Genomic DNA, 12,490 nt, shown 5'->3' with positions numbered 1-12,490 from the left:
CCCCCAGAAAAGGTTTTCCCTGCTGAAGGACCTTAAAAGGCTGGATATAGACATTGCCATGCTACAGGAGACTCATTTCCGCTCGTCTGATACAATCCGACTAGGAGATAAGCTTTACTCGGAAGTTTATCTAGCCTCAAGTACTACCAAACGGGCGGGAGTGGCTATCCTGTGCAAAAGCAATCTCCCCTTCCAGGTACAAAAAACAGTCTATGATCCTAAAGGTCATTATATTATACTAATAGGAACTTTAGCGGGAAAACCCATCACTTTGGCAAATGTATATGTACCCAATACGCAACAAATAACCTTTTTGTCCTCCTTTTTTACCAAACTGCACAAAGCATTAATAGGTACCCTCCTTATTGGAGGAGACTTTAACTTAGCTTTCTCCTCCACTATGGATAGGAGTGTCCCCAAAAACGCTACTATAAATTCCACTCATGACCGCAACTCCCGTAACTTCAGGGCACTAATGAGAAAATACAGGTTAATAGATCTCTGGAGGGTCTGTAACCCCACACAGAAAGAATACACGTTTTTTTCTCCACCACACGCCTCACATTCCCGTCTAGACTATTTTTTTTCTAACTCTAATTTACTCCCCTCTCTTCTGAATTCAGAGATTACACCAACAGCTTGGTCTGACCATCAGAACGTCACTCTAAATCTAAACTGGTTGCACACACCACATAAACCCATGAACTGGAGACTAAACGAAACATTACTGAAAGACAAAAATCTACTACCTGGGATTACTGAGGAGTTGCGATAATTTTTCCAACAAAATCAAGGTTCGGTCTCATCATATGGTATCCTATGGGAAGCTCATAAAGCTTTCATCAGGGGACAGTTCATAGCTGAAGGCTCCAGGCGTAAAAAGTCCTCATCCCAGAAATTGCTATCCCTTCAAGCAGCCTTATCTCAAGCTCAAGCAAAATATAAAAGTAACCCCTCACAAGAACACTACCATAATTAGGGTTGCCACCCGCCAGGTATTCCCCCGGCCCAGCCGGAAAATTAGTTACAAAGCCGCTGTCGGAAAAATGTTTTTACCGGCAATGTATCAGCCGGTAATTTGGACTGTTCCATAGAGGGGGAGACGCCAGGTCTGTTGTATTAATACTTTCCCTAACTTATATGTGGCTACAGCCAGCTCTCCCCCCTCCTTCCTGTTTTTGATGCACAGCTCCCTGTCACTGCCAACGGAGCTGATTGCGCTGATACTTCAGTGTGGAGGAGAGGAATGTCCTGCTCCTCCCCCTCCTCCTCCCGGAGACTTCAGACGGCCAGAGAGGAGACACGTGGAGCTTCAGCTGTGTCAGGAGATGCTGCTACTGTTGGGAGAGGTGCTGTCGCTGCTGTGTGCATGGATGCATGCAGTGTGTGTGTGTATATATATGTATGTATGGCATTTGTGTGACGTGATGTGTATGTACAGTGTGTGTGTACAAAGCATGTGTGTATGTACAGTATATAGTGAGTGTGTGATCTGCGTGTGTGTATATATAGAGCGTGTATGTATGTATGTATGTATATAGAGTATGTGTGTATGTATATAGTGTGTGTGTGTGATGTGATCTGCGTGTGTGTATATATAGAGCGTGTATGTATGTATGTATATAGAGTATGTGTGTATGTATATAGTGTGTGTGTGTGTGTGATGTGATCTGCGTGTGTATATACAGAGCATGTGTGTAAATATGTATGTATGTATGTATGTATGTATGTATGTATGTATGCATATATATATATATAGAGAGAGAGAGAGAGTATGTATATATATATATATATATATATATATATATAGAGAGAGAGAGTATGTATGTAAACAGAGCATGTATGTATGTACATAGAGCATGTGGGTGTATGTATATAGTGTATGTGTATGTATTAAGAGACTGTTTCCCCTATGAAAAACTGCACCCCCTCCTTCAGTGTAACACCCCCTCCCTTACCCCCATAGCAAGAATGGGCAATAGACCCCCACACTTCCTCTACGTTGGTTGTCCGTCCCCCTCCCCATTTCTGTCCTTACAGACCTGACCCCTTTTCTCTTAACAGCTTAAAGGAGTTGTAGGGGGCAAAGGGGAAAAAGAGTTGAACTTACCTGGGGCTTCTAATGGTCCCCTGCAGACATTCTGTGCCCGCACAACCACTCACTGATGCTCCCATCCCTGCCGCTGGTTACTTCTGGAATTTGCAACTGTCGCCTACACCGCCTTCTCCTTGCTTCCGCTGACATCACAGGAGCGTACTGCACAAGCACAGTACGGCCTGTGCCTGAGCAGTACACTCTCGGGGGAACAGAAGGCTGTGCAGTGGTTTTGCAACTTGAAAGTTGCAAATTCCAGAAGTGAACCAGCGGCGGGGACTGGAGCATCGGCGAGTGGCTGCGCGGGCACAGGACATATGTGGGGGATCATTAAAAACCCCAGGTAAGTTCAACTCTTTTTTCAAGTTTCCCCCCTATAGTAATCCTTTAGGACCACAGGCTTACACCCCCCTAGTGACCAGGCTATTTTTAAAAATTCAGGCCAGTGCCATACAACTTAGCACACAATTGAATCTTGCCCCCCTTTTGTTGCTACCAACAGAGCTTTCTGTCGGTGGCATCTGATTGCTGCTGAAATTTTTTTTTTAATTGTTTTTTTTTTCTTTAATAAAATCACATATTTTATTTAAATAATTCTCCCAACCTCCCTCCCCCCCAATTCAGAGCTGATCACCTCTCATAGGCATCAGCCTAGTAGAGGGATCTTCTTGTGGCATACTCGAGGGGACAGCTCAGTGACAGAGCTGTCCCCCCGTACAGCACTGCGGTAGATCGCAGGGCTGTACTTGTAAATAAACTATTTTTTTTTTAATGTGTAACAGCCTGCCTCCTGCGACCACGGGCAGGCAGACTGATCTCGAAACTCTCCCCCGTCGGCGTAATTTCCTCCCCATGACTTGATGCCATCGGCATTAGGTGGTCGCAAGGAGGTTAATGTGTACCTGAAATGTTATTATTGGGTGTATTTATACTTACCTGGGGCTTTTTAAAGCCCCATGAGGTGTGTGGGCTCCCTTGCAGCCTCTCTGTTCATTGGATATCCTCCCCACGGTAATCTGGAGAATCACGGCCAGTGATGCGCTTCTGCACATACGCGACCCGGCCGCTACTGCACAGGTGCGGAATGCTCTTTGCTGTGGGAGCACTACAGGGGTAGATGCATGACACAGGAGAACGCGGCCAGCCAGTTATTACTGGGGGAGCATATCAAGTGAATGGAGCTGCTGGCTAGGGAGCCCATGCACCTTATAGGGCTGGAGGAAGTTCCCCAGGTAAGTATAAATACACCCATTAAAGGGAACCTAAACTGAGAGGTATATGGATGTTTCCTTTTAAACAATACCAGTTGCCTGGCAGTCCTGCTGATCTCTTTGGCTGCAGTAGAGGCTGAATCACACACCTGAAACAAGCATGCAGCTAATCTAGTCTGACTTCAGTCAGAGCACCTGATCTCCATGCTTGTTCAGGGGCTGTGACTGAAAGTATTAGAGACACAGGATCAGCAGGCGATTCAGGCAACTGGTATTATTTTAAAAGGAAAAATCCATATCCTTCTCAGTGTAAAGAGACTCTGAAGCAAATTTTTTTTGCTACATTTACCTTTAAGTTCGCTTCAGAAGTCCCACCAGCGCTAAACTGCTGCATCCCCGCTAAAAAACGGGGGCTGCAGACCCCCCAAATCCCCGGGCATGCATCCACAACCAACTTGGTCGTGGATTGTGCTGCCCTGAGAGGCTGAGCTATTCGCTGTAGCTCCGCCTCTCCTGCTGTCAATCGCCCCGCGGATCGCCGCCTCTCTGTGAAGAAAGAGGGAAAGGCGGCGATCCGATGCGAATGCCATTAGAAGAGGCAGAGCTGCAGCAGAGAGCTCTGCCTCTTCCAGGAAGCACAATCCTTAGACCCCCCTGGGATTTGGGTGGTCTGCAGCCCTCGTTTTTCACCGGGAATGCGGCGGTTTAGCGCTGGTGAGTGTTCTGAAGCGAATGCTGAGGTAAATTTAGCAAATTTTTTTCGCTTCATACTCTCTTTAAGTTCCCTTTAATGCTGCCTCTAAGAGACCCAGATTGAGCCTAATGCTAGGTACATACTATACAATTTTCAGGCTGATTTACTGTCAGATTGACTATTTCCGATTTGCTTTCCAATAGATTTTCCATAGAAGTGAACAGAAAATCGATTGGAAATCAGATTGGACCTGTAGGAAATAGTCGATCTGACAGTAAATTGTATAGTGTGTACTTAGCATTAAAGGTCAACTGACCTGAGAGAGGGATAGGGAGACTGGCACATTGATTACCTTATTGATTACCTTTAAAACGAAGCCAGTTGCCTGGCAGTCCTGCTGAGCTTTCTGGCAATAGTAGTGTCTGCATCAAACACCCGAAACAAGCATGCTAATCTTGTCAGACTTTTAGTCAGAAAAATCTGATCTGCGTGTTTCTTCAGGGGGTATGGCTAAAACTATTAGACGCAGAGGATCAGCAGGACAGCCAGGAAATTTGCATTGCTTAAAAGTAAATACATTATGGATGCGTCCATATCCCTCCCAGGTCAGTTGTCCTTTAAAAAGTCCGTGAAAAACCACTCCCACTTTTAGACCACACCCCTCAGGCCACACCCACAAACCGGTATTTTTTCACCCTAAAGGTGGCAACCCTAACCATAATATGCAACAGCTTAAGCAAGACATACGCTCTCTTCAGACTATCCACCTTGAAAAAAGTCTCAGATGGACTAGGCAGCTCTTTTTTGAAAGGGGCAACAAACCCCACACCATCTTAGCCCGGAAACTTAACCCTAAAAGCTCCCAACGAATAATTTACTCGATGAAAGATAGGGACGGCACCACGCACTATGACCCACAAAAAATATCCAAAATTTTTACCACTTTTTATGAAGAATTATACAATCTCCCTGACCAATCTAACAATCCTGCATACTCGGATAAAGTAGAAGCCTTCCTATCACCCCTAAATCTACCAAAACTCACAGAAGCTCATCGTACATTACTTAATTCCCCTATCACCATAGCAGAACTTGCAGAAGTTCTTAAAAAACTACTATCCTCTAAATCTCCTGGACCAGATGGGCTCCCATACTCGTACTACAAAACATTTAAAATTATCCTACTACCCCATCTATGTACCTTAGCTAATAAAATTATGGAAGGAGAGACTCCTCCCACCTCTATGCTAAACTCCCTCCTCACAGTAATCCCTAAGGAGGGCAAAGACCCCCAACTCCCCCAGAGTTACAGACCTATCTCCCTCCTAAACTCAGACCTTAAAATTATCACGAAAACCCTCTCCAACCGCCTAAATCCCATCTTACCACAATTGATCAATAACGATCAAGTAGGGTTCATATTAGGAAGACAAGCTGGTGATAATACTAGGAGAGCAATAGATCTCATCTCCATTATGAACAAAAACCAGAGGCCTTCTCTGCTCCTTAGTTTGGATGCAGAGAAGGCCTTTGATAGATTATCCTGGCCATTCTTATTTCAGATCCTCAAACACCAAGGCTTTGAAGGCCCATTCATCACAATGCTCCAATTTTTATACTCCTCCCCTTCCTCGACGGTAAAACTCCCCTCAAACTCTCCTCAACCATTCAAGATACAAAATGGTACCAGGCAAGGGTGCCCCTTATCTCCCCTCCTGTTTGCCATTAGCATAGAACCCTTAGCATCAGCTATAAGATGTAATGCAGACATCAAAGGAATACCCCTAGGTAAGTCTGAATACAAAATATCACTCTTTGCAGATGACATATTGCTCTCCATTACGAATCCTCTTCTCTCACTGCCTGCCCTCCATGACACATTAAACGAATATGAACTTCTCTCCGGTTTTAAACTTAACAAAGACAAAACAGAAGCACTCCCAATTAATTTCCCGCTCCACCTCCTTGAATCCTTAAAATCAGCCTTTCCCTACAAATGGAAGACCCATACTCTAAAATACTTAGGAATCAACCTTACCCCATCCTACTCCACAATTTACAAACATAATTTCCCATCACTCATTCAAAAAATCCTTCAAGATCTCCACAAATGGACCGCATATAAGATATCTTGGATTGGAAGGATATACGCATTAAAAATGAATGTATTACCCCGCTTGCTGTACCTTTTCGAGACCCTCCCAGTTCAGGTTCCCTCATCTCAATTATCTAGGCTACAGTCTGAATTTTCAAAATTTGTATGGAATCACAAAAAGCCCAGAGTCTCTAAAACTGTCCTCATCTCTCTGAGAGAACAAGGAGGCCTAGGTCTCCCAAATTTAAAAGCATACTATCAGGCTTCTCACCTCAGACAGTTGACAGAGTGGTCCTCTTTTAGGGTATTTTCTAAATGGGGCCTTATAGAAGCTACTAGTGTTCTACCACTATCCCTAGCCTCCTTCATATGGTCAGATACCCCCCCGAAAGTTCCCCAGGCCAATCTTCTGCCAACTATATCATTCACCATCCGATTATGGAAATCGGTCATGTCTCTAGCCAACCTGAGATCCTCGCCATCCCCACTGTTCCCTATATTAGGCAACCCTTCCTTCCCCCCGGGACTCTCAAAACCCTTTATGGCAAGATGGTTTAATTACGGATACTTCAACCTGAACAATTGGACTGATTATGTGAGCGGAAAATTGATCTCTAGGTCCAAAATAGAAGAAAAAAACCCCCTCACCCCTCAGACTATTATGGATTATAATCAAATAGCTCATTTCCTACAACAGTACACTAAAAGAGCCCCTTCACTTTCCTCCTCCACCCCATTTGAACGTATTTGCCTTCACATAGGATACCAGAGAGGCCTCATCTCACAAATATATAACCTCCTCCAGACCAAATCAGGAACTCTCTCTCCATCTCACTTATACATGGAAAAATGGGAGACAGCTCTCTCTAGGAATATAGATACTGAAGACTGGACTGATATATGGGAAAATGCCCGGCACACCTCCATGTGTACCCAAATAAAAGAAAATATTTATAAGATCTTATTCCACTGGTATCTAACCCCAGAGGTTTTATCTCGAATATACCCCAACACTCCAGATTGCTGTTGGAGGGGGTGTGGTTATAAGGGTTCTTTGGAACACATCCTTTGGTCCTGCCCCTCGATTACATCCCTGTGGATAGGGGTACAGAACTTGATATCACAGGTTACAGGGGTCTCGGTTCCTTTGGATCCACTCCATATGCTTCTGGGAAAAACTATACCAAATACTCCCAAATCCACTATGCGTTTAATCACTCACATTCTAACCGCTACTAGGCTCTCAATTACATCTGCTTGGAAAAAAATAGCTCCACCCACCATCCCAGATATTAAACTAAAAATAAATTGGACTAAATCCATGGAGCAGCTAACTGCCTCCCTAAGGAACACAGAAACTAACTTCCACAGAATATGGGACCCTTGGGAGCACTTTTCCCCAGATAACTTGCCCCCCTGACTAGCAAAAGCTACTTAATAATGGAGTGTACCCGGAGGAACTGAACCAACCTATATTTGTAAGGAGGCACAATGGCCTCAACGGCCTGATGACCCCAATAAGTAGGATATAAGATGGTATGAGACCCTCTTACTTCCACTACACCTTAACTGAAATAAGTATAAACAAACTACCTGAACATCGTGACTCACCACCAACCCCCCCTCATTATGAATATATGTTTTCTATTCTGTATGTTTTTTACTCACTGAAATAATCATCTGATATATGTGGCCACGCCCTATGATTGGAACTTCAACTCCTTCTCCCTATGAAGGTTTCACCCTGACCACGAATCTTATCCCTACAGCTTGGTGACGCTGACTACACTTTCCCCAAGATACTTTTACCAATTTGGGGGGTGACCCACGTCGGCCAGAAGATAAACTTATAAAAGTTCATTTCTGACGGTTTCTAAGGGAAAGGAAAATCAAAAACAAAATTGATATGCATATATCAGTACCTGTTTCTTTGTTCACTTTTATATGTTTATATTGCCATGTAACTCTTTTGTTGAATGAAGCAATAAAAAAACGTGTTACAAAAAAAAAGTATGACCTGTGTATAGTTATTTTGACTTTTTCTTTTCAGTTCAGGTTCTCTTTAAATAATCTAGTGTGACTGGAAACTCGAGTTATATACAGCATTAAAACATCATTTTAAAATGGACCTGAACTCTTGCACAGGACAGAAAGAAAACATAGAGAAATACACCCTGTATGTTTTTAGAGAGTTTAGCCTGTCTAATTCCCCCCTCATCTGTGACTAATCACAACTGTACTTTGATCTCTCAGCTGTGTCAGCTCAGGAATCTCCTCTACCACAGCTAATTTGTAAACACAGGATGTTATCCCTATGTCTGCTTCCATGAAAGCAGGAAGAAGACACACTGCAGATTTATATCACCTGTAACAAAGAAATGTTTTTCTCTCAGGGTAGGGACACACTAGGCAGAATCGCATGTGCGTTATCCACTATGTGCTATGGAAAGCGCAAATGCGATTCTGCCTAGTGTTTTCCTACCCTAAATGTTATGCTGTTGCTTCTCTTAGAACAGAGAAGTTCTAAATTCAGGTCCACTTTAAATGAAACTGTGTGATTAAAAACTCAAGACCGGTTCTATGTATATTTAATAAAACATTATCTAAATGTATCATCTCACAGATGTGGAAACCTTGGGCAAATGAGAGCTGTGCACAGTCTGATCTACACCTCCAACAATTCTGTGCAGACTCGTACCAATGTCACCAGGGCAAAACCTCGGGAAGCAAATCATTTCTCCTAGCATTCAAATTTCATGGAAGTGATATGCAGCTTGAAACCAATCAGAATAACTTCCTGTCAATTCTATTGGTCCAAGTTTAAAGGGGCACTATAGTGAAATAAATTGTAAAATTTAAAATATGTGCAAACATAGACAAAAAGTAGTTTTTTTCCAGAGTAAAATGAGCCATAAATTACTTTTCTCCTATGTTGCTGTCACTTACAGTAGGTAATAGAAATCTGACAGAAGCGACATGTTTTGGACTAGTCCATCTCTCCATAGGGGATTCTCAGCAAGGCTTTTATTCTTTATAAAGATATTCCTTAAAAAGGATTTAAACAATGATGCTGGCCAGCTTCCCTGCTCGCTACACAGTTTTTTGGCATTTGGACAGAGCAACCGCCATTCACTAAGTGCTTTTTGAAAATAAATAAATCCTTGAGAATCCCCCATGAAGAGATGGACTAGTCCAAAACCTGTCGCTTCTGTCAGATTTCTACTACCTACTGTAAGTGACAGCAACATAGGAGAAAAGTAATTTATGGCTCATTTTACTCTGGAAAAAATGTACTTCTTATTTGTTTTAGGTTTGCACATATTTTAAATTTTACAATTCTTCGCCATAGTGCCCCTTTAACCCTCCTGGCAGTAACCCCGACCTACACTTCGCAGAGGATTACATGGCCCCGGGAGGAATTTTTTGAATAAAACTTGTTGTAATACTTGTAGCTAGCACTGGGCTAGCTACCTGTGTCCGGCAAGTCCCTCCGCTCTGCTCTGATTCCCACCGATCGCCGTCGTTATACGTACCCACTCTTCCCCCCCTCCCCCGGATACCTCGATGGCGCAGCCTCTCCAATCAGCTCCAGGCTTCGCTTGGGGAGGATCGGGACTGCGCAAGACGTCGATGACGTTAGACGTCATGTCCAATCGTCGCCATAGAGACGACTGAAGCTAATTGGGGAGGCTGCGGCTCTCGTGGGATTGCGGCTGGGTAAGTATAATCGCCGGCGATCGGGGGGGGGGGGGGGAGATCAGAGAGGTGCGGGGGACTTGGGGGACAGAGGTAGCTAGCCTAGTGCTAGCTACAACTATTACAACAAGTTTTATTCAAAAAGTGACTCCCGCGGCCGCAGCCTCAGACACTGCGTACCGCCAGGGAGGTTACGGTGCATAACATCTGCATGAAGTGTGAATGCAAGGAGAAATGGTTTGCATCTCATTCATCATCCCTACATGTGATTTTGAGTGGATTTATTTAACATGGTCTTTATTTCATATAGTTAAAAGTACCGAGTCCAGAAGAAGAGGAGGAGGTGGAGGGGCGATTGCTGACAGAGAGGGTCACCGTCTACGCTCTGCACCTGTGTGAATGTCTCTTTGACCCCTATCAGACCTGGCGGAGACAGCTGGGAGGGTGAGTCCAGTAACCAGCACAATGCTGACACAAGCGTAACGTGTGTAAGGGTGTACACAATACAATTTTGATTGGCCAATTTCAGCACTTCCATGTAATAGGACAGCTGACCTACACAATCTATTCATAGTACAGGTAGTCCCTGATTAACGAACGAGATGGGGACTGTAGGTTCGTTCTTAACCTGAATCTGTTCTTAAGTCGCAAACATTGTGCCATCTCTGTCCCCTGTGCCTCCTGTGTTCCCCTCTGTGACACCTCTGCCCTCTGTACCTGCTTATACAAGTTTAAAAGCCATTTTTTCTTTACATTTTTTAAAATCGATTTTCTCAAAAAGTCCAATTTTTTCTGCAAGTCCAATTTGAAGAATTTTGTTTTCACTTGTTACCATGGAAACACCAAATCCACGCCATTCGTCAGTTGGGCATTCGTAAGTCGAGGACTACTTGTATTCAAACACTATTCGCATGAATACTACAGATAGGTGGTCAAATTGGCCATCAAAATTTGACGTGTGTATGCGCCCTGCCGTCTGGTGGGCTGGGTATAGTGAATAAGGGCTAGGGGTATTCAGTGAGTTCATGCAGGAGTATGCACACTTTATATGCAAATGTATGCAAATCCCGCTGAGAGGGATTTCGATTGGTCCTTCAAACTGCGTAAATTTACATATGAAATTTGCATTATCATGGTTGACTGGAAGGACAGACGTGGCAGTAATTTCATATTTTAATATTATAATATGAATTTCATATTCTTATAGTTTATTTTTCTGCCTGGGGAAGGGGCGCGTAAGTGAAATCTGCTTTCTTTTGGGCTGCTGCCTGTCCTGGGAATTATTAGCCTAACCTGTTTCAGCTTGTATGCAAATTGTATGCAGTTTGTAGCGGTTTTTGATTGAAGACATGGAATAAACCTGTAATGGGGCGGGGCAGGGGTGGGGACAGGGCGGTGCAACGTGTAGGTAGAGGAATCAGAGGGGGCGTGTCCATGAACTCACACACAGGCAGCTGGATCAGCACAGCAGGGAGAGGTCGTTCAGTGCTGTGTATTTACTGTATTCATGTTGTTTTTATTCTCTTTAGGGAAATCGTAAGCGCAACAGAGAAGAGTAAATACAAGTTCTCACCAGCGGCTCTTCCACAAGAATTCTGCACCTTCTTCCAAGGTACTCCGCGCAGCGTTCTGGCTGCATGGCAGATCTGTAGGCTGCACAATAATACATATACAGAGGCTGCCATTACTGACCTGGTTATAATAGTCACCTGCTTGCGATGCTCATTGCGGGGCTGTAATACTGTGTGTTGCCCACGGGACAGGTATGCCAGGTTTGGAATTCAGGCTGCGCAGACTAGTTCTGGTGAGTGATTTTAGAGCCGTTTCCACCAGTGCAGAACGCGCAGCGTTTCCCCGCATCAGAGTCAGACGGGAAAATGCTGCCTATTCAGTTAGTAGGCTTGCCGTTGGAATCACAAGCCGCAGCACACATGGCACGGCTGTAGGGTTTTTGCTGCAGCTTCGCAACAGCATGGGTGCCGTGGCCGATTCCGAAATGGATGCAACACCCGAGTGGAAATAGGCCCTTAGTATTGCAGCCTTACATTCAGCTCTGGGGAGAGTCAATGAGATGCTATTTCTTCAGAGTTGATGCAATCTTTTGACCATTGAAATGCAACTTTATGGTAATTGTAGAAGCTTGGAAAGGGACCAATTACTTACCCTAGCAGTTCCAAGCTGTGTAAATTTGCATAGCATTTGCATCAACTTAGAACAATTATCCTCTCATTAACCACCTTTAGTGTAGTTCTGTTTCTTCAGATGTGTCCTTATACTCTCTGCCTTTCCTAGATGCCTTCCACAACGGAGACAACCTTCCCGATCTGGTCAAGCTGCGCCTGGTCCATCTGTACGGAGCCATTCTTACTGCGTCTAAGGTGAGCGGAGGGAGGGTGGAGTCACTGCATCTAAGGTGAGCAGAGGGAGGGTGGAGTCACTGCGTCTAATGTGAGCGGAGGGAGGGTGGAGTCACTGCGTCTAAGGTGAGAGGAAGGAGGGTGGAGTCACTGCATCTAAGGTGAGCGGAGGGAGGGTGGAGTCACTGCGTCTAAGGTGAGAGGAAGGAGGGTGGAGTCACTGCGTCTAAGGTGAGAGGAAGGAGGGTGGAGTCACTGCATCTAAGGTGAGCGGAGGGAGGGTGTAGTCACTGCGTCTAAGGTGAGCGGAAGGAGGATGGAGTCAATGCGTCAAAGGTGAGC

At 44.4% G+C, this 12,490-nt stretch overlaps 1 protein-coding gene across 3 annotated transcripts in view; it reads left to right on the top strand.

Annotated features, from left to right (window-relative positions):
- NBEAL2 (neurobeachin like 2) overlaps positions 1–12,490 on the top strand; it is a 239,052-nt gene that overhangs the window by 119,091 nt on the left and 107,471 nt on the right. For all 3 annotated transcript variants that reach the window (XM_068235222.1, XM_068235221.1, XM_068235220.1), the window contains exons 5-7: positions 10,102–10,235; positions 11,321–11,403; positions 12,084–12,169. In XM_068235222.1, coding sequence (XP_068091323.1) covers positions 10,102–10,235; positions 11,321–11,403; positions 12,084–12,169 — 303 coding nt within the window. The remainder of the gene's footprint in view (positions 1–10,101; positions 10,236–11,320; positions 11,404–12,083; positions 12,170–12,490) is intronic.

Source organism: Hyperolius riggenbachi, chromosome 5 (genome assembly GCF_040937935.1).
Source record: "Hyperolius riggenbachi isolate aHypRig1 chromosome 5, aHypRig1.pri, whole genome shotgun sequence".
Taxonomy (NCBI): Eukaryota; Metazoa; Chordata; class Amphibia; order Anura; family Hyperoliidae; genus Hyperolius; species Hyperolius riggenbachi.
Note: the sequence above shows the minus strand (reverse complement) of the source record. Positions and strands in the feature narration are given on the sequence as shown.